The sequence below is a fragment of the Rousettus aegyptiacus genome, unplaced genomic scaffold, assembly GCF_014176215.1.
Source record: "Rousettus aegyptiacus isolate mRouAeg1 unplaced genomic scaffold, mRouAeg1.p scaffold_m13_p_14, whole genome shotgun sequence".
Classification (NCBI taxonomy): Eukaryota; Metazoa; Chordata; class Mammalia; order Chiroptera; family Pteropodidae; genus Rousettus; species Rousettus aegyptiacus.
The window spans coordinates 30194139-30214985 of record NW_023416289.1 but is presented as its reverse complement, the minus strand read 5'-3'; the positions used below and the strand labels follow the sequence as shown (position 1 = coordinate 30214985).

The following is a 20847-nucleotide window of genomic DNA, read 5'->3' as shown; positions in this document are numbered from 1 at the left end:
GCAAACAAGATTGTCTTATATCCCTTCAAGGCCCTGTGCTAGTGAGCATCAGTGTCCTGAGAGGGGAGCCCCCTAGCGGCCCCCACGTTCACCCCAAGGGCAGTCTAGGCAGAGGAGGGAGTGAGAGAAGCCCTAGGCTGGATGCAGTGTCTGTTCTGCTGGCATTCCGGCAAGCCTTTCTCTTTCATTTCCTTCCCTCCTCTCTGCTGTCTGCACGCTAGGAACAATAATACAGGATAGACAAGAGGACAAATGGTGACCCTCACTGGGTGCAAGTTACTACTTTAACATGGTCTCCTCTTAAATCTTCACAATTCCAAGGCTTGGGGCAACCACCCCATCTTGTAGATATTCTCAAGGCAAAGAGAGTGGGTATAGCATTCTGAGATCATAAAGCCAACGGCCTGTGGAGCCGATGTGGGCTTTCCTTCTGGTCTACTCTGTTAATGCTGATTCTACTTGGAGATCCTGGCCCCAACCCCTGCCAAGGGGCGACCCAAGATGGCCAGATCCGTGCTTTTTCATGAGGGTGGCTCCAGCCATCTCTGCTAGAGGCTAGAACAGGCACATGTGCAGATGAGTCCTGGGACTCCCAATCAGATGGACCCCATGTCCCCAGCCTTTTTTGGGCTGTGACCTTTGGGAGGAACCCCAAGGATACAAGTCTCAGATGGTCTAGAAAAAGTTTAGGGTCAGACATGACTCTAGCTGGGAACTGAGATAGGAGGGAGCAGAGGAGAAGCATGGAGAAAGCCAGCATTTAAACACCAGACTGCATGAAAGTCCACCTTTTTGGGCTTTGAAGAGTCAGAAAGTCTGGGCCTGTTTTCTGGTTGGCATCAGTCGGCTGGTGTGGAGTGGGCCAGTGCTGGCTACAGGCTGTCTAGTCCCCTCCACACCCACCAGCCTCACTCATTTCCTCGTGCAGCCAAGTTGGGAGCCTGAACAGAGCTCAGCCTTACCTGCATCCTGGGCACAGCCTCTGACACTGCGGGGTCTTACCCTTTTCTCCTTTCCCAGCCACCTCAAGAGTGGCAAAGGCCAGACTGAGGTGTCCTGGGTGAAGTGCCCAGCACACCCTAGATTCGGGCCCTGATTTGTCCATCCTAGGAGACAACAGGTTTCCGCAGATGCTCTGGCTGTCTTAAGGCAAAGTGATTAGTGCAGAGCGGGTGGCAGAGGCAAGTGCGGCTGGAAGCTGCCCCTGGTAGCCTACAGCTGGGCAGCCCACCCGACACGCGCCTGGTCCCCGGCTTGTCCTCCGACCTGGGGCCCCCCCGAGCCGATCCACGGTCCCCAGAGGGCGCTGTGGCCTCACGTCTGCGGTAGCAAAGCGAAAGTCGCTCGGGCCACGCGGGGCGCCGTTGCGCGTGGAGTACTGCGGGCGAAGCCAGGCCCTAGGGAGCGTTTCTTTAGTGCTCCAGCCGGGTCCCCCGGGGAGAAGTTCCCCCTGCCCCCCCCGCCCCACCACGCGCACACCGAACGGCAGCGCCAAGGCTATTGGGGGTGGGTATCTTCTCGGGGCGCACGCCGGGCAGGGGTCTTGGTCCCGAATTGCCAGCCCCAGCCAAGAGGGCAGGCGGGGTGCGCCAGCGCGTGGGATAGCAGGGGTGCCAGGCGCGCCTGGCCGTCGAGGCAGCGCGGAGGCGGGCACGCCGCGGAGGGCGGGCGGGCGGGCGGGCAGGGGCTGAGCTTATAAAGGCCCGCGGGCGGGGAGGGAGGGAGCTGCCAAGCCGCCGTCCGGCCCTGCTCTGTCTCCGCGAGCTGCGCTCGCCGCTGGGCAGGGCTGTACCCAGAACGGACGCAGGCCCGGGACCAACCGAGGAGGAATAGGAGCGCGGAGGCACTCGGGTCACTGCCGACCAGAGGAGGTCCTAGCCGCAGCGCGCGGCACGTGCGGGGACCCTCCCTGAGAGCCATGGCGCGCCAAGCCCGGATGTCCCACGCGGTCCCTTAGTGCCCAGGCAGCCCAGCGACCCCGGGCGGACTCCACGGGCCCCCCACCCTGGGCATGGAGTCGCACGTGCTCGGCGCCGTGCTCTACTGGCTGCTGCTGCCCTTCGCGCTCTTGGCCGGTGAGTGGGGCGGGCGCGGTGAGCTCTGGGCTGGGACACGGCTGTGTCCCGCTCCCCACTTCCTGGCCTCACCGCGAGCGAGGCCAGCCCGGGCGGGGGCCATGCGCGGGCTGGCGCAGAGATTCCCAGGACGCGCGGCCCTTGGCGCCCGCATTCCAGAAGCATGAGAGTGCCCGCGAGGCCGGGGCGGCGCGGGCGGCCTTGGCGGGGTCCTGGTCCCAGCAATGGGCTTGGGAGGGCGGCGGCGGGGTGGCAGAGGGGTGGTAACCGAGTGCCCATGTTGCGGGCCGGCGAGTGCCCCTGGAGGGCGCGGCTGGTGCCTCGCTCAGGCGCCGGGGCGCAGCGACGCCGCGAGGGGATTGTTTGCCCCTGTGGGACGGGCCGAAGAACTGGTGAGGGGGACACGAATCTCTTTTTCTCTTTCTTGTTTAAAAAAAAAAAAAAAAGCGCAAACTTGCATCATGACTTCCTGACCAATGTGGGAGAAGGCGGGCTTCCTGCCTGGAGCTGTTTAATCTGGAGCCTCTAGAGCAGAACTAACGTCTGTGCCCTAGGCGCCCCCACCCCTTCCCTGCCCGTCCCCACGCCCAGCCGGACTGGGGTAGGCCCATGCTTCGGAAAAAGTAGTTCTGGTTCCTCCCTTCCTTTTCCAGTGCCCTGGCTTGCTCTGCTCCATCTCTAGTGCTGCGGGAGGGGCCGGTACCTGGGTTCTGGGCTGGGATAGGGAACACCCCCTAAGAGGCTTAGGCCTTGGTATCAAAGCAGAGGGTCCCCAGCCCTGGCATCAGTGTCGCCCCTTCCGGAAAGCACATCCTGTGGTTCTCGTGCTGTACGGCCTCTCCCTCTGCACCGTCCCTGCTTCCACCGTGCCCAGGGCAGAGTGCCCAGCAACTCATTCCACCCTTCACACTGCCCTCAGTTCCCTCCACGTGGGGCTGTCTCTACTGAGTGTGAGTTGGAAAGTAGTCTGATTAAATTAATTCATGGAAACATGGAAGGGTTTGCATTGGGTGCAAAAGTCTGTCTGTTGGGTGGAAATCTGTCAGACCATGGTAGGTGGTGGTGATTTTATTCTGAAAGCCTTTCCAGAGCCTGATAACTCACTCCAAGTAGGCCTCTGCCAACTTCTGTTATAGGTAGGCACAGGCTCCCAGTGAGCCAGGAATGTGGGGGATCCACAGCAGCCTGCACTTTCGCTCCCAGACAGACTGTGTTTTGATTTGTAGCAGAGAAAGGTGGTGAAACTTGGGAAAGTTTTCAAGGCAAGAATCAATGAAAACATTGAGGTTGGAAAGGAGGATCTGAGTCGTCCCTTGTGTGGACAGGACAGCCTGGGATGTGCATGGGAGAGTGCAGGGTCAGCCTGCTGGGCACTGTGCCTCTGGAGAGCCAGCTGGTATAGACCAGCAGGACAGATCCAGCTAGAGGTGGGCTTAGAAGCAGTGGTGTGTGTGAGGTGGTGGGGTGGGGGACAGGTAAGCTTTTCAAAGGCACAGGTTTGGTGGAGTCTCCTCGTACAGGGTCAGCAAACTTTTTCTGTAACGGGCCAGATAGTAAATATTTTCAAATCATGAAATCGTTGCAAATTTTTCCAATCGTTAAGAAAAATGTAAAAACCACTCCTAGTTGTGGGCTATGCCAAAACAAGTGGTGGGGCCAGGTTCGGCCTGAGGGCCAGAGTTTGTTGATTAAGAATTAGGCAGGGGTCCTGGGTTCATTTCTGGGTCTCTGCTGCTCCCCACGTGGTGATGGGGAGCATTCTCTTGTCCCTGGATGCGGAGGTGGAACTAGCTCAGGGTTTCCACCTGGGCCATATTGGGGTCATCTGGGGAGCTCGATGACTAATTCTCTGTGCTTGTTGCTCATTTTTTCTGTAAATCTAAAACAGCCCCCAAAATAAAGTCTTATTAATTTTTTAAAAAGCCCTGATGCCCAGACCACACCCCATACTGATTCTGTGCCTGGCTGTGGGGCTTGGGCTTCGGTATTTTTTCTTAAGCTTTGGGGGAGGGTGATGTCAAGCTGGTCTGGCGAGTGATACCTGAGACCAGGGTGTGGGCAGCTCCCATCCCTGGGGACCCAGTTGCTGTCCTGCTGATATCAAGGCCAGGCTGCCTAGCTGGAGGTGGAATATTCACTCCGTTGTCTCGTGAGCACCTCCTCTCTGACAAACTCTGGCTAGAAACAGCTATTTCTACAGCCTTTTGGAAGTGAGAGGTGGGTTCTGGATAAGGCCCTTAGAGGATATTAGTCAGACTTGTTCCCTGTGCTGGCTCAGGTAGTGGCTGTGGGGAGGGTTTGAGTCATTCTGGGGTGCCCCTCGCCCCATGCTACTCCCTATGTGGTGCAGGATTACTACTACCCAAAAAGCATGTCTAGGCATCTTTATCATAACAAGACTCCTTGACTCCCTCTGTGAAGGATGAAGGCCTTAGGCCGCTCACTTGCTGTCCCTGGAACCCTGGCGGATCAGGACCCAAAGCTGAAAGCTTCTGGAGAGATGTCAGGGCAGGATATTTAGTGATTCTTATATAATAGGCCATGCCTCCTGACTCTGGACTTTACAGGGACAGCCAGAAACATTGTAGCTGAAAGGGAGGTAGTTAGAAGGCAGTAACTGTATCATTGGCCAGAGCAAACAGATTTAGCGTGTAGTGCGTAGTGCTGCAATATGGCCTCTGCCTGAAGGATGGGCCTCAGGCCTCGCAGGCACACCCACTGCACACTGGGGCGTCACCTGCACCAGACTGATATCACTGAGAAGTGTTACCATTTAGAATAGGGACACTTCCTCTTTTTTATAGTATTGTCACCATTACTGTCTCTACAGCCCCATGAGGTAGGCAGAACATGGTCTTCTCTCTTGGCAATGAGGCCTAGGTCTTGGGGCCTTGTTAGCAATTTAGATCCAAGAATTCAGCATTTACCCAGTAACCCCTTGGGGGGTGACAGTGTGCTCGCCTCTCAGAACAGCACAGAACCTGGGGCTGTTTCATCCAGAGGCCATGCTCTGCAGTGCCATTGGGAAGGAAAGCACCCAGGCTGAGTGGCTGTGGAGCTGGGGGTATGTCCTGCTTTCCTCTGTGACCTTGGAGGAGAGACACTGCCTCGTGCTGGCCCCCAGGAAGACTGAATGAGTCAGCAAGACTGAGGTACATGGTTGATAGGACTGAGGGGTGAGTGTGCACATGTGTGTTTGGGGGAGGGGCCAGGGTCTGCCCAGGAGTTGAGGATGGGTCACCTGTAGTCATCTGCAGGCCATCATCCCATTGATAGCCAGAGCATGAAGAGCCTGGGGCCCAGCCAGGAAGGGTCCTACAGAGGAAGTATCTTCTCTGGAGGTGGGAGGAGTGCCTGGTCTCAGATCCTGGCCCTGCAGGCTACTTCCTGGGCGGTGTCTCCCCTGTTCTGACATGGCACTGAATTTGCTTTCAGTGCTAAAAGGTGAAGAGGAAGGAGGTGGGCCTTCTTGACTCCCTCTGCTCTGAGCGCAGCCACAGGGGATTGCTTTCTTTGGTGAGTGGGAGATGGGGCCAGTCCATAAGAGGGATGGTGGATGTTCAAGGGCCAGTGTAGCCACTTCTGATAGGAAGCCACTCTTGACCACTCTGGTCCTCAGAAAGCCTCTTTTCCTTAGAATTCAACAAAATGTTGGGCTTCTCTTTGTTATCATCTATTTTAGAAATATATAGACCTTTAAAATGTATATTTTCCCCTTCTGGTTGCGAAAGCAATCTGGTCCTTCCTTGTGGTAACGACCAAGTGTTCTGGAAGCAGTTGGTAAGACAGCACATGTCTGCCAGATAGGGCACCCTCATGGAATGCCCACTTCAGGCTTTTCCTCAAGGGGAGCAGTGTGGCTGGCAGCCCTGTCCCCAGCTCCCTTTTCCCCTCATCCTGAGTCTCCTGGAGAGGTAAGTGGGGCAGAGCAGGATCACATCGTCTACATCTGAGCTCTGTTCCACTCTTGACCTTTGAACTCCTCTGAGTGCAGCATGTTTTCTGGATGAGGAACCTGGGGGTTGGGGAAGTTAATTCAATCACACCAGTAAGAAGTGAGGAAGCTGGGGATGAAATCTTTTCCTTTCTGTGGCAGGTGAACTTCACACCTGCTGGTAGGATGTCATCTTTGGGAGACCCCGGAATGGAAAGTCATGAGGACAGAGAGGAAGGGAAGGGAAAGGGGGAAAGGAGAGAAGGAGAGGGGACAGAAAGGGGAGACTCAGCTGACTTTGCTGGAGGGTGTTCGGGGGCCGCAACAACTTCTGTCCTGCTCTGAACTTGCTGGGACCTCACTCTTCTCTCCAGGCCTCGAGTTTCCTCACCTGTAAACAAGACAGTGAAAGCTCGAAGGTTGCTCCCAGGCCTCTGATCTCTTGGTCTCCAGGGCTCTGGACAGGAGCAGGGCTGAGGCAGCCTCCACGCATAGGCCTGGTAGTCCAGGAACCCCAAAGCACCTTCCCACATGTGCAGCACGCTGCGCCGCGTGCTGGTGTTTAGCCACCAAGTTGGGCCTCCGGAGGCAGAATGGAAGGAGCCGCCCACCACCAGGGTCTGTGCACACAGGACTGTACAACCAGTCTCGGGCAGGTCCCAGGAAGCGGGAGGTGAGGTGTCCAGGGCCAGCTAAGGGACCACGGGCGTCTGTAGCCCGGCTCTCTGCCAGGACGCACTACGCCCACTCACAGATTCCTGTGAGCTCACACGGGACCTCTCCCTGAGTCTTTCCCAGATTCATTCAAGCGTCCTCTCATCCAGATCTCGAGGGACTGAGCTCTGGGCAGGAGCCAGGGGCCTACGTTCTGGTGCACGGCCAGTGGCCAATGGTGGTGGCCGTGGGAGGGGCTGGGACTCATCCTTCTCCCTTTCTAACCAGGTGGTGGTTTCCTTGTCTGTAAAAAGAGGTCTGGGGTCCTCCAGCTCCTGGGGATTTGGTCTGTAAGTGCCTTGCTGTGTTTATTCACACAGTAGTGTGCTGAGCACCAATGGGCAAGATGTGCAAAAAATAAGCCACATGAGGTAGGGTCCCCAAATACTGTTATACAGAACAAGGACCAGGCTGGGCATGGAGCTGGGCAGGGAAGCGGGGAGGTGAGCACCAGCCAGGGCCAGTCTGCTGGAGGGGGAGGAGTCGACAAGCAGGCAGGGTGACAGCTCCAGGGCCCCAGACCAGTGCAGCCCCCCACAGCTGGGCAGTCTGTCAGTGGGTGGCTTTGTGTATGTGTGTGTATGTGTGTGGGGGTGTTTCTTTCTAGGCTCCAATCCCCTGGGTGAGCCAGTTAGAGGTGGGGCAGGAGAAGGGTTAGACAAGCCAAGTAGAGTTGGGGCCTGAGGGACATGAGACAGTTCTCCCCCAGTTTTGATTTTTGTTGACATAAGTAATGAATGAATGCTTTTTTATGAGAGAGTGAAATGTTAAATCTGATAGGATGAAGTTCCCGTTTTAACCCTTTGGGCCTGACCACCCCACACTCACTCTCAGAAGGAGACCTGCCCAGGTCGTTGTGGGCCCTGTAGAGCCCCATTGTTCAGGTCTGTTTTTTTGTCAAAGAGCAACTATTTCTGCCTTGTGTGCTTCCCACAGCCCTGTGACTTGGCCTCCCCTCTGTTCTCCGATGGGCACCCAGCGTCCCTGTGCGTCCCCGACTCGTGGGAGCTGAGATTGCGTCCAGACCTTTGGAATCACAGCAGCGCTGCCCCCTTATGCTCCTGTGTGTGTTCTTGGGGGTGGAGATGGGCCCGGGACCTTCTCATTTTGTAGACAGCAGCCGCAGGCTGAGACCGGGCAGCTTGGTTGGCTCCGGGGCGGGCCGCCCCTTAGCGGGAGGTGATAGCTGGCTGTAGCACAATGGGGCAGCGTCAGGGCCCAGACCAGCGCCCGGGGGTGATGCCAGGGCACCCTTAGGCTGACGTGCATGGCCTCCCGCTTCCCTGCAGCCGTCTGGGGGCCTTTGCTCAGTGGGGTGGGTCCATTTTTCTGGTGTGTTTTAATAACATAATTATAGGGAGTATTTTTAGGTTCCCTCTAACGGGCCAGCTGTTTACCAGGCTTCTATCTGCACACTGTTTTCTCCATGAGTATATATAGCCGAGGCCACTTCTCCTTCCTCGGGTTCAGGCTAAAGAGAGACCGTGGCCACCTCAGCCACCTCCTGTGGTTTCTTTTACCAGTGAATGGGCGTCTGAGATGGGCCCAAGAGCCAGCCGGCTCCTGCAGAGTAAGCGGGGCCTCAGGGGTCATGCCTCCACCCCAGGTCTGCCAGATGGGGAGGAGCCGGCCCATACAGGGAGCAGGGGGAGGCGCCCAGGTGTGCCAGCTAGGCCCCGTCCCTCTCCCAGCTCTCCTCACTTCTCCTGCCCTTCGAAGGCCTTCCCGGGGATCCCCTGGGGGAAACAAAAGAATAAAACTGCCACATAAACAGATTCCTCAGGCCTGTGGGAACAACCAGAGGGCTATGATTGTGGCCAGGACTGAAGGGCAGAGAAGGAGAGGGCCAGGTGTGGGCTCCCCAGGCAAGGGGCCCTCTGAGGAGGAATTCTGCGGCCTCTGGCCTGCACCTCAGACTTTCTTACCTTCTGGAACCAGCAGGGCCTGTGACCTGTCAGCTGGGATCCCGATCACACCCCGGCTCCCCTACAGCCTGGGTCCAGCTCTGTCACTGGGTAGGCATTGCCGCAATCTCCCTCCTTTCTCCTCTTTTCACCCCAATCCCTCCCATTCACTTGATTTCTATTTATGGTTAAAACACCATTTAAACAGCACATCATTATAACAACCTGAAAGGAATTTTTAAAAGGGAAATGATATCATCCATTCACTACTCTTAACTAAGCTGTTTCATCTTTCCTTTTCCTTTCTCCCATAGCCAGGGGTAATAAGGACCACTGTGGCCCAATAGCTACTAAGCGTGAGGCTTTGTGCTACCCACGTGTCTGTATCCCCTCCTGGTATAGGGGGCGTGTGTTCTTGTGCCGTTTCACGAAGGAGCAGGTTGCTCACCTGCCTGAAGTCTTTCTGCAGGCTCGCGTGTGCCCTGACAACTTAAGTCTAGATGCGATTCGGATGGGGTGTGCTGGTTGCCTTTTTGAGTGTGCGATCATCCTAGGGCAGTAGCTCCCCCGCCCCTCCTGAACTCCCTGCCATCCGTCTCCATCTGCTGTGTGACCTCCCTGAAGTTGTCCGCCCTGTCTCCTCATCCTCCAGCTGACTGGTCACTCAGGCACAAACCTCTGATCGTTTCTCTAACTCAGTGTTGACTCGTCTCCCTGCCCATCTCTGCCACCTCTGCCCATGTTCACTGCCATTGCACCCTGGGCGGGGACACACGTGCACCTCTCTGTTTTCCTGCCCCAGGCTTTTGGCTGTGTGTCTAGGTGCATCCATGGCCAAGTGGCCTGAGATACCTGAGCAGCCATTCCTTCACATAAAACCCCAAGAGCTGCCGCTGCCTACCTCGAAAACCCTGCTCCTCAGCTTGGCACATGGCCCCTGATCTTCTAGTCCCCACTCAGTGAGTCACTAGCTTTCCTGTGTGCTGTTGGTGGCGGCACTCTACAGTGAGTGTGCTCTCTTCTCTTAACTGGTGACATAGGGCGTGGGGGTGGTATCATGCACACAGATGGCAGTTGACCCTGGGTCTGTCTGCCCCCAAAGCCAGGGTTCTTGCTGTGACACTCCTGCTTCTCAGGGAGCCCCAGCCTGGTCCCCGCACCTTCAACCTATTAGTATACCGGGTGACTCCCCAGTTCCTTCCTCCTGCTGTACCTACAGACTCACAGCTTCTCTCTCATCCTCCACCACCCGGAGCTCATTCTTGCCCTGGGCCCCTGTCGGCTGTTCCCTTTGTCTGGCTGCCCCTCTTCCCGACCAAACGCTGGGACACTCTGCTGCCTTCTGCTACTTTAATTTACTTGGCAAATATGCTTAAAGAACCTGCTTTAAGCCAGGCCCTGCTTTAAGCTTTGGTGGTCCCGACACAGCCCCCAGTAAGAGACAGCATCTGGGCCATGCCTTGTTTTCAACTGAAATATTATGAGCAAACACTAAAGTGCCCAGATCTTTAAGTATCCTGTTTAGTGATTTTCGACAGTTGAACCACTTCCTCAAACAAGACAGAGGACACTTCTGCCCCAAGGGTCCTCATGTCCCCTTTTGACCACCCCCCCCCATGACTCTCTGACTTCTGTCGCCTTAGGTCAGTTTTGCCTGCATTTGGGGTTCATGTTCAAGGGACCACCAGGGCCATGTGCTTCTGTGTCTGCCGCCTTTGTTCACTGCAGTTTCTGCAGTTGGTCCAGGCCGTGTCACTGGTACCTTCTTTTTCAGTGTTGGTTAGTGTTCCTCTGTTATATACACCACATTTGTTTATCTGTTTTCCTGTTCTGGGTTGATGATTATGAGCTAGGCTGCTAAATGTGCGTGTCTCTCTGCGGACGCATACTTGAATTTCATTCACTCCTACACACCTGGGTGTGGGGTTGCCAGGTTCTCCAGGTTGCGTAGTTTCTGCTCCCACGCAGTGAGAGGGTTCCAGGGCTCACACCCTCCCCCAGCACATGGTGCTGGGGCCTCTGATTTTAGCTGCTTTGTGGGCATGGGGTGGTAGCTTTAATCTGTATCACTGATGTTAATCGCCTTTGATATCTTCTGTGAGATATCTCAAAGTCTTTCACCCGCCTTTAAAAATGGGTTGTTTGTTTATTTCTGACTTGTGGAAGTTCTTTATGGATTCAGATTTTAGGTCTTTATCAGCTGTATGCTCTGCAAATATTTTCCCACCTGTGGCTTACCAATTCAAATCATTTTCTGAGTGCTGTCTAAGAGTAGGTGTAGTCCGTTAGCTCGTGCTGTGCTCTGTTTAAATGTCCAGCTTCCCGCCAGAAGAGGTCAGCTGTGGCTGGGTGCCTGGCACCTGGGACCTCCCTCAGATGGGTAGGCTGGGGCGCTCAGGCTGGGCTGGTCTCCTCCTGCGCTTCCTGCTTCCTGCCTTCGCCTGTGCCCTGTGCTCACTCCCCACCCTCAGCTCTCAGATCCCTTCCCAGAGCCTTTGTCCTGCTGTCTGCAGGGACCGTGCCTTGCTCACCAGTTCTTGTCCTGGGTGTCCCGGACATGGCTGGGTCTCTCACTCTGTTGTCTTCAGCAAGGCCTCCCCTGGGCCACCTGTTGGATGAAGTGGGTTCCTTTCAGCCACTGTAAAGTGACAGTCCAGGCCTCCTGGCCCAGCATTCCCTGCGGTTCCCAGAGATGCAGTGCCCTGCCTCGTGTGTTGCCTGCTCTATTTTCTGTTTCCCCTCGGGGTAAATTCCTGGAGTTGGATCACTGAGTCCAAGGACAGCACAGTTTCAGGCCCTGTGTATGCTGCGCCCTAGTGCTTGGTGAGTGTAGCACTGCCGGACCCTGGGCGTTTGATCCCCAGGGAGCCCTGTGTGGCCCTAGCACTCTCCTGCATCTCCCCAGCTGATGAGCTGCCTGCGAGTCCTCAGGCAGGACAGCCACCCCTCTTCGGGGTCAGCACGAGTCTCCTGCTTCCTCTTCTGTCTTTCCAGGACCCAGCAGCAGAGCAAACACGCCTGTTTCTCCTCCGGTTCATGCGGAGAGGCACCGGCCTGCTTCCCCGACGCCAGTGCCCAGGTGGCGTTTTCTCCACCCCATGCCCTCCTGCCGTCAGTGGTGGTGACTGTGTTCCCCTTGGGCATGCTCGTGTCCTTGCCGATGTTGTTATGGTATCGTCAGGGCCCAGTCCTGCGGTCCTGCTGGTGGGAAGGGGATGTAGGCAGAGGCCGTGATCAGTGGCACCGCTTGAGGCTGCACTCTTCGATACTCACACCAAAACCCACCAGCTCCTGAGCCTGGGCCCACTTCCTATCCCACTGCAGGAGCTGCGTCCAAGACTTTACCAGTGGGTGCAGACCTTCCCAGCTGGGGAGAGGTGCCTCGTCTTTGAAGATCCGGAGTGGCGGCTTAGTGGTGTTGGAGGGATGTGGGGGACTTGCAGGGGGTATGGACAATCCAGGGAAAGTGGCTTGAAGCCTGTTGTGGGCCCGGGGTGGTGGCAGCCCCATTTGTTCAGGAGCTCGCTGTGTGATCCGGCTCCTGAGCGTGTTTGCTCTGTGACCTTGGCAACAACCTCTCCTGCCTCAGTTTCCTCATCCTGGCAAATGGGCATATCTGTGACCTCATGCGAATGAGATTAATACAGAAGAAAAGTATAGAGCGTTGTCTGTCTGGAGGTCACTCTACATGGGGTCCTGGATGCTGGAGGGTGGTTGGCGAGCTTAGGGTCCCTCTGCGTTATCTGTCTAAGGAGGCCAGGGGACACTGGCTTGTCTTCTTCCTTCACATGGAGGTGGCACCCACCTGCCATTCCACTGCTCTGTTTGGCCTTATCAGACTCTCGCCTTTAGCATCTGGGGGACCTCGATGGCTTTGTACCCCTAAAGTTGCAGGTGGAGACACTCTAGTGCGGGGGAGACGCTGTCTTAATCCTTCCAGAGGGAGGCAATATTTATACTGAATAAACAAACCCCGGGCTTGCAGGAGGCACGCACAGAGGGAGTCTGCTCCACTCATAGACTTCTGGCCTCCTGTCTGACCCCCACCCACCCACCGTTTCCTTGGAGTAAGGCTCCTCTTCTCTCTCCACATCTCTTCCTTTGCCCCCAAACTGGGTGGGCCAACGTTGTGTCCCACGGTTCCCCATTTGGGTGTCTCTCTTAGCTCTCCTGGCACTGCCATGTTGTCCCACTCTGTCCACCCCCCCCCCCCCAGGTCCCTGTCCTGGAGAGCAAGGGATGAGGGCTGGAAGCCAAGCTATCTGCAAGGACGAGAGAGGGACACGCTCCTCTGGAGGCCTGCCCTGAATCAAGGAGCCCCAACCGGGAGGAGACCCCCTGACCCTCCAGGGCTGGAGGCGTAGGATGCAGATGGAGAAGTAATTAATTGCTGCCTCCGGAGGAGGCTCGAGAAGTTTCTGGGCTGGACAGACTGCATTACATTCCAGAGCCTGAGAGACACTTCCAGGCATCACGGGGGCCAGGAGCCTGTGCCTGCGTTTGTGTCTTTAGGAGGCGGTGCCCTCGTGCGGCCCTGTGAGGTGGGGCTGAGGGCCTTTGAGATGGGGTGGCCCCTGTGGGTCGGGCAGTGCTGCCGACACATCCTGGCCCGGTGGCCTCAGGAGCTTAGCCTTTGTATGGGGTGACTTTAAAGATGTGGGAGCTGGCAAAGGTCAGCCTTCAGAGGAGGAGGAGGAGGCGGGGCCCTGGGCCATTTCGTGGGTAAAGAAGCCTGGTGCTATGTTTCTTTTTCACCCTTTTGCCAGACTGGGGCTCGCTTCTCGTAAGCTCAGGCCTGCCAGGGGGCGAGGGGCCTGGTGGTAAGAGCACAGCCTCCAGGGTACTCAGGTTCTCTTGTCTCCATCAGCTGGTTACTTGTAACGCGAGGCTGGTTTCCTCATTGCACTATGTTCTCGTTGGCAACTCCCGTTGGTGGCCAGGCCACAGAAATGCACATGAGCGTACCAGGCGCCAGGCAATAGGTGCCTCACCGGCTTCCTCACTTGCCGCTGTGCAGAGGGCCCACATTCCTGCTGCTTTTCCCCAGCTCTGACTGTGGACATAAGCTGTCAGCTCATGGAGAAAGGGATCCTGAACCCCAGAGTCTCAGCCAGAGTGGGATGGTTATTCTGGTCGCCGTTCAGGGAGTCAAGTCTCTGGCCAGGATGGCCCCAGGGCATCAAGTGTGCGGTCATAGTCACTGCCTGTGTCACTTCCGTGGGTCCTTGCTCTGCCCCAGCCTGCCGTGTTGCCATGATTTGTTGTCCCACTCTGTGCACTGGCGGAGCTTGGGCGCCCACCAGGGCAGCCTCAGGACCTCAGCTGGCCCAGACTCCTGCCTCATTCTGCACACATGGCGGGGGAAAGAAACTTTGCCCTCCTAGGTTCTTTTGGCTGGTTTGATAATCAAATCAACATGACACAGATTAACACGAGAAAATAACTGAATTGAATTACATACCTACATACGGAAACCCCACATACATGAGCGGATCATAGACAAATAGAAAATGAGGTATATGTGACATTCTGAGCTAAGGATGAGGTAAGGCACTTTGGGGTTTCAGAGGGGAGGAAGGTCATTGCAGGATGATAAGAGCAAATGGTCAGTAATTAGAAGTTTGCCCTGCCCTACAGATAGGTCAAAAAGTTTATCTCTGATAATATATTATGGGAAAGGCATATAATTTAAGTTCTTCTAGGTAGTTAAGGGGGAACAGAATTTTCTCTTGAGCCTGCCAGGATCTCGCTTGCTTTTATCTCAAAATAACCCACATATCACAGAGGCACATCTTGGGGTGACTCACTCTGAACCCCTACAAGAGTCACAGGGGCGATCCAGGGTACGACTGTGTTGGGATTCAGGCTTGAGCACATACATGGTCCCTGTATGCTCAGCAGCTGCTGGGCAGTGAGTCTCACGAGCCACATGCCGCTCTCTGCCTGCTGGAGCGACAGGCGCCCTCAGAGCCGAGGCGGTGTGATGGAAAAGCTCCCAGGCCGAGCTGCTTCTTTCTTTCCCCCTCCCATCTCGAGCTGGTCCAGTCAGACTCGGCTCCAGGTCCTCCCTCTGTTGCTGGACCCCCCAGGGCAAGCCGCTTAGCCTCTTTGAGTTTTGAACGCTTCACCTGTAAAAGTGGGACCTAACCACCTGCTTTGCTGCGGGCAGGCCTTCTGGAGCAGAGCCAAGGAGACAGAGCCTGCTCCGCCCAGTGCCCAGCACCTGCAGCCACCCTTTCACTCATGGGGTCTCTCCACAGCCGGTTGTTTTAATCTCCACTCGTAAGAGTAGTAGCGCCTGCCCTGCTTGGCCTCCTGGCCCTGGGGACAACCCATCAGGTGCGGTGGGTGGAAGTACCCGGCTAAGCCACCTGAGTGAGAGGCAATGCTGGTGCTGTTTTCCCACACCCTTGCTGCCTTGGCTGCAAATGCTATGACCAACCTCTTAGTCACCCACCTCTCAGGGCCAGCAGGGTTATGTCCGACATCATTGCGAAGCCTGCCCAGGATGCAGTTGCACGCCATGCACTTTAACCAAGGAGCTCTTCATTGGAGCCCTTGAGCACGTCAGTGGCCTCACCAGTGAGGAATCCAAAGCACAGAGTCGTCCGGCAGCTTGGTGACGTCCTGCCACCAAGTCAGGGGCTGGCAGGGTGACTGTACCCAGGTTTAGGCCTGCTCAGACAGGAACAGTGGAGTCTGCTGGGTCTGGCTGAATCATGGGCTGCTGGGTGAAGGCACTGTGTGGCTGACTTTATGGGTTTCTGACGAAGGGTTCTTCCCAGCCCAGGCAGGAAGGGAGTGGTCTGGGCAGGCTCACCCCTGCCCACAGCCTGGAGCCCCGGCTTGGGGTGATAGGCACCCGTGCTGACGGCCACCTTTCCCGGCTCCTTAGAGAGTTAGTTGGCAGCGGGGAGCATTTTCCCATGCCCTCTTAGAGGAATGATACCTGACTCCACGCTGAGGACCATCACCAGCCAGGGAAGCTCCAGGCGGCCTTACCAGGCAGCTTCCTGCTCCCAGGACAGGGTTGAGTGTTGACTGATGGAAAGAACAAGACGGGGTACCCTGGGGAAACTCCTCGAAGCCCCCCTGCCGGCACTGGGCCCTGGTAGGCCGTCCACTTGGCTTCCCACCGTGTCAGCCATGGAGTCTTCTTGTGGCCTCTTGGGGCAGCCGCTGCTGAGTCAGCTGTGTTGTAGGGATAAAGGTCACAGCTTGAAGAGATTAAGCAAGTTCTAAGTCCCGCAGCTGGAAAGGACGGGAGCCAGAAGTGAGCTCTAGGGCCTGTGAGGCTGGTCAGAGCGGGGCGGGTGTGCGGTTGGCATCAGGCCACAGAGGACGCTTCAGTGGAAACGGGTGTCAGGCTGACCCTGTGGGCTGCCTTTGCCTGCAGGTTCCGCTCAGGCTCTGCAGGACCCGTTCAGACAGAGACTGTGAGGACGGAATTGTCGTATTTGGCTGGCAGAGTGGGTGGGGAGGGACCCCATCCGTGGGGCTGGTGTCAGTGAGCATGTCTGCGTGGGGGTGGGGGAGGCACTGGGAGTGGGTTTCCGCAGGCCTGCGGGGCACTGAGCAAGTGCAGAGATGCCAGACCTACCTGGCCCACCTCGGGCTTGCCTGGTCCTCACTGGTTTCCTGCCATCAGCTGTAGCAGCTGGAGAGGCACTCAGAAACCACGTGTCCCATCCGTGTGTTAGTGAGGACCCTGGGGAACATAGTGCAGCCCAGGGAACTAGGGACTAGCTCAGTGCCACGTTTGGCTTCTCCCCCTTACGTTGACTGGAGTCTGCCAGTTCCTGAAGGCTCATCCTCAGCTTGCAGGAGGGGTGCCCATGGTCAGGGTGCAGGGGGTTGGTGGGAAGGCGGGCACAAGGCCTGGCTCCAGGCTCAGGGCTCCGAGGTTTTGGGCAGGTGGTTGGCATTTCTAAGAGCAGCCTTTAGCCATCAGGCTTGAGCACCGGCCTGGCCCCAAATGAGGGGCAGCGAGCACTTTTGGTGTTCATAAAGGAAATGGCGCTATGCTGTAGCAATAACCAACATGCCTACATGGCTCTACACAGGGCTTCACACTTGGGGAAGGACACGGTTGGCATCCCTATATTACAGGTGAGGAAACTGAGGCTCAGAGAGGTCACACAGCCCACAGACATGAGGCCAGGCCCAGAAGCAGGGCCTCAAGGCTCATGGCGTCTCTGGTGCTTTCTGAGCTGCCATCGTGGGCAGCTGCCCCGAGATGACAGGCCTTTCGAGAGCAGGGTCCAGCTGAGATAGGGGTGTGTGGATGAGAGTCAGTCCTTTCCTCACTGCTGGGAAGGGGCCATCGATCGCCAGCCCAGAGTGGGGGCTGGGGGGATGAAGGCTCTGAGCCAGGGTGGAGCTGGCAAGGGAGCGTGGCTCTGCCACACTGGACCAAGGGAGCCCTCCTGCCTCTTGGGGTCCATCTGTCATGGCCCCTTGGGACCCCTGAGGATATCTGCTGCTCGCTCTGCTGTTAGGAATTAGATTAGTTTTCCATAAAAACAGGATGTGGTGGGTGAGACGGTTATGTCGGTCTTTTTTCTCACTCCTCTTTTTCCAGGAACTGAATGTATAGCTTCAGCCAGGACTGCCCTGTCCCCACCCGCTGCCTTCCCCAGGGTGCAGGGAATGTCGCTTTCTGCTCTTAAGTGGCTGTTTAATCGGCTTCTCCTCTCATCTGGGAAGCTTATTGCATCTCCAGGAGCCAGCATGCCGATGGTGGTGTGGTATGCGGGCCAGGCAGGGTGTAGGAGGAGGGGCTACAGGGCCCACCCAGCAGTGCTAGAATGGCCACTATGCCACCAGCTGGAGGAGAGCACGCCGTGCTGGCCCTGTCTGGAAGTCTGTGATGCTGGACTAACCCTTGGGTGATGATGGCCCATGAGAGCTAGCAGGCACTTTGGCCCCTCCCCCCAGGAAGACACCCTCACAACCCAGAACTTCAGAGATTCGTGGGTCCCACTTTGCAAGCCTCAGCCTGGGAGGGTCCCCTGAATTAAGAAGGTGGTGGAGCGCTAGGCATGGGGGGCCTGCACGTATGAGCTTTGTGGCTGCTTCAGGAAAGAGTTGTATGCAAGCAATGGGCGGCGTGTTTGGGATGGCTTGGGGGCGAGTACGTGTTAGTGAGTATGGATTTTGTTCTGCTAGTGACGGGAGTTGCAGAGTCCTTTGACTTACCTCCTTGTTCTGAGTTCTGTGAGAGGAGCTGCTACTTCCCGGCTGTAGGTGAGAGGATGCCCCGCAGTTAAAGACCCAACTCAGAGGAAGCTGGTCCAGCCTGGCTCTATCATTCACTGGCTGTGTGGCCTTGACTTGTGACCTGTGGGGACCTTCCCTCCTCAAGCACAGTCCCTCCTCGTGAGCAGACAACAGTGGGGCCTCCCTCCACCATAGGCTCCTCCTGTAAGTACAGGGCTTGACAACTTGTCTAGGCTGATGGGATCCCACTGTGGGGCATCTGAGAGATGAAGGGAGGGGAGCATGGTTTCCAGCAAAGCCAGCTTCCCCCTCGACCACTCCTTGACAGGCTAGAGCTTCATGCTGATTTAAGAGGGGAGAAAGCCCTGTGGCCTGCTTATACAGAAAGACAAGCCTACCCACTCCCACCCTCGTCCTGAGCTCCCCAGACCTCTGTCCTCCTCTGCAGGATAGCATTGGGCAACTGGCCTGGGCCTCTGTTTTAGTCTCCCAGGAATTGGGAGTAGCCAAGATGGGCTCGCAGACAAAGATGGCACCTCTGTGGCAGCACGGGGCCTGGCCCAGCAAGGCCAGTGAGCTTTGAGGTCCCAGAGTGGCCACAGCCCAGGTTTGGAATGCCCCTTAGAAATGACCCTGGACAGAATCCCAGAGCTCAGAAGTGGCTCTGTCCTGGAAGAATATCTCAAAATTCACTAGTGTTTTTTTTCTAGAAGAAGGGAGAGGAGTTGTGGTGAGATGAGCAAAGGGCACTTCAGGATAATCAGTAACGTTTCATTCAGAAAAACATACATTGGCCAGAGAATTGAGTCAGAGACAGACAGCTGGTACCAGGAGGCATGGGACTGGATGTTTTTTATTTTCTCTGCATCTAAAAAACTTAAAAATGAAGAAAAGGAAAGTGAATGTTATATGAGCTGTTCAGCAACCTTTCATTCAAAGGGAAAACTGAGGCCCACTTCTAGCCTGCTAGAGCCCAGGGTTCAAGCTTGGGGAGGCCACCAGCCATCTTTCCAGACTCATGCTGGTTGTCTCCTTGGATGCTTAGAGCAGCGTGGGCCCGCCTGGTCCTTGTTCCAGGGGCTGATTTCCTGGGGGTGGGGCCAGGCTGGTTGTTATGAGTGGACTGTGTTGATTTTTCCTTTGGTCACTTTATGAGCTTTTTGAATTTCCAGAGAATGTGTGGGGTCCCCAGCACCCTGTCTACCTAGCCAGGCAGCCAGCTGGGCCTGGACCTCAGAGAAAGGCAGGCCAGCCCGGTGTTCACAGTGCAGAACCTCAGAACCAGCTGAATCAGTCAGGGTTCCCGGAGGAACAGAACCAGTAGAATACAGATAGGGAGATGTGACATATAAGAATATCTGTACACGTATACATTTACACATGTGTATATACATGTATACACATATGAGAGAGATTTGTTTTAAGAAATTGATTCATACAGTTGTGGGGCTGGCAAGTCTGAAATTTGTAGGACAGCCCAGCAGCCTGGAAATTTAGGCAAAAGTTGATGTTGCAATCTTTGGTCTAAATTCCGCAGGGCAAGTGCCTGGAGAATTCCTTTTTCCCCAGGGGACCTCTGTCTTTGCTTTTAAGGCTTTTATCCTACTGGCTGTGACCTACCCACCTTATTTATGGAGGGTCATCCACTTTATTCAGAGTTGACTGATTTAAATGTTAATCTCAATCCAAACAAACCCTCACAGCAAACACAGACTGGTGTTTGACTAAACTGGCGCCCATGTTGACATGTACAATGAACCAGCACTCCCACGCTGCTCTGTTACAACCTGCAACTCTTAGAAAACACAAACTGTGAGCCAATTTGCACATAACTTCTCTGGTCACACCTTCAAGCTTTTGGGCAAGTCCCCTGACCTCATGCCCTCATTCAGAGTAGAGATAGCCTATCAGGTTCTCCAAGGACACCCAGATGTCACCTGTCATCTGGTCCTCGCACTGTCTCTGGGAGGTACTTGCTGAGTCACACGTTTGTGAGGGGCCTACTGGGGACAGACACTATGCTGGGGTGGGAGTCCGCTGTGGAGCCCAGTGGTCAGAGGGCAATGTCTCGTTTTACAAAAGGGGAAATTGTGACACAGGGTGGGCAGGCTGTCTCCTGCCGAAATATGCAAAGATAATGATAGTCCCCTTCTTAACACCCAGACACGGTCACCAGCATTGTCATCCCTGGGGAGGTCAGGTTCTGAAGGGACCTGTAGTTCCCCTCCCCCACATGCCCAGGCTGTTCCCAGTAGGAGGTTGCCAGGTGGCATTCTTTCCTAGGTGTTGGTAAGGTGACCAGGCTCTGGAGCCATTTGTACAAGCCAGACTGGACAAGCCAAAGGACTTGGGGTACTGGGGGGGCCTGCTGAGTCCCCAGCTGGGCCTCCGAATCAGTGCCCCAACCTCTGTGCCCAGAGCTAAGGAGGAGACATGGGCTCTGGCTCTGCCTAGGGTAGACCCCCCTTTTGGGAAGGCGGCCCTAGCCCCAAGGGGTGGCCACTGGAAGGGGTCAGCAGCCCAGAGGCTCTTTAAAAGCCCCTGCCGCCTCTGGGCCCAATGCTGTGTGCCGTCCTTAAAGTGGACGTGTTTCCACTCATGGGGAGGCAGGACTTGTAAGAGGGCAGCAGGCGGCCAAAGGGACTGCCCCGCCCCCTCCTCCCCCCCCTTAACCAGAACAGAAGGTCAGTGTCCTTCATGGGAGATCCAGGTCATACTGTTGGGTTGGACACAACCCATCAAAAGACAGGTTGTGGCAAGAAGATTGTGATGAATAATTGTGTTGCTTGTTCCTTCTGAGTTGGAAGAATTACACACCTGTGTCCTTCCGGTTCCTGAGTGCAGGTTCTCAATCTGTAGGGCACATCTGCCTCCCTTGTGGGGAGTAGGAGGGGTTACAACACAGACTGCAGAGCCTGTCCCCAAAGGTCAGGTGATGCTAATGAGAACCCCACTTTGAGGACCACAGTTCTATGGAATGGGTTGTGCTAAATTTTGTCAC

The 20847-nt window shown here is 55.9% G+C and overlaps 1 protein-coding gene across 1 annotated transcript in view; it reads left to right on the top strand.

Annotated features, from left to right (window-relative positions):
• The first annotated feature begins 1717 nt into the window (after positions 1-1717).
• The window catches only part of PIEZO1 (piezo type mechanosensitive ion channel component 1), a 63878-nt gene continuing 44748 nt past the window's right edge, over positions 1718-20847 (top strand). The window contains exon 1 of the mRNA XM_016129452.2: positions 1718-2075. Coding sequence (XP_015984938.2) covers positions 2012-2075 — 64 coding nt within the window. The 5' untranslated portion in view covers positions 1718-2011. The remainder of the gene's footprint in view (positions 2076-20847) is intronic.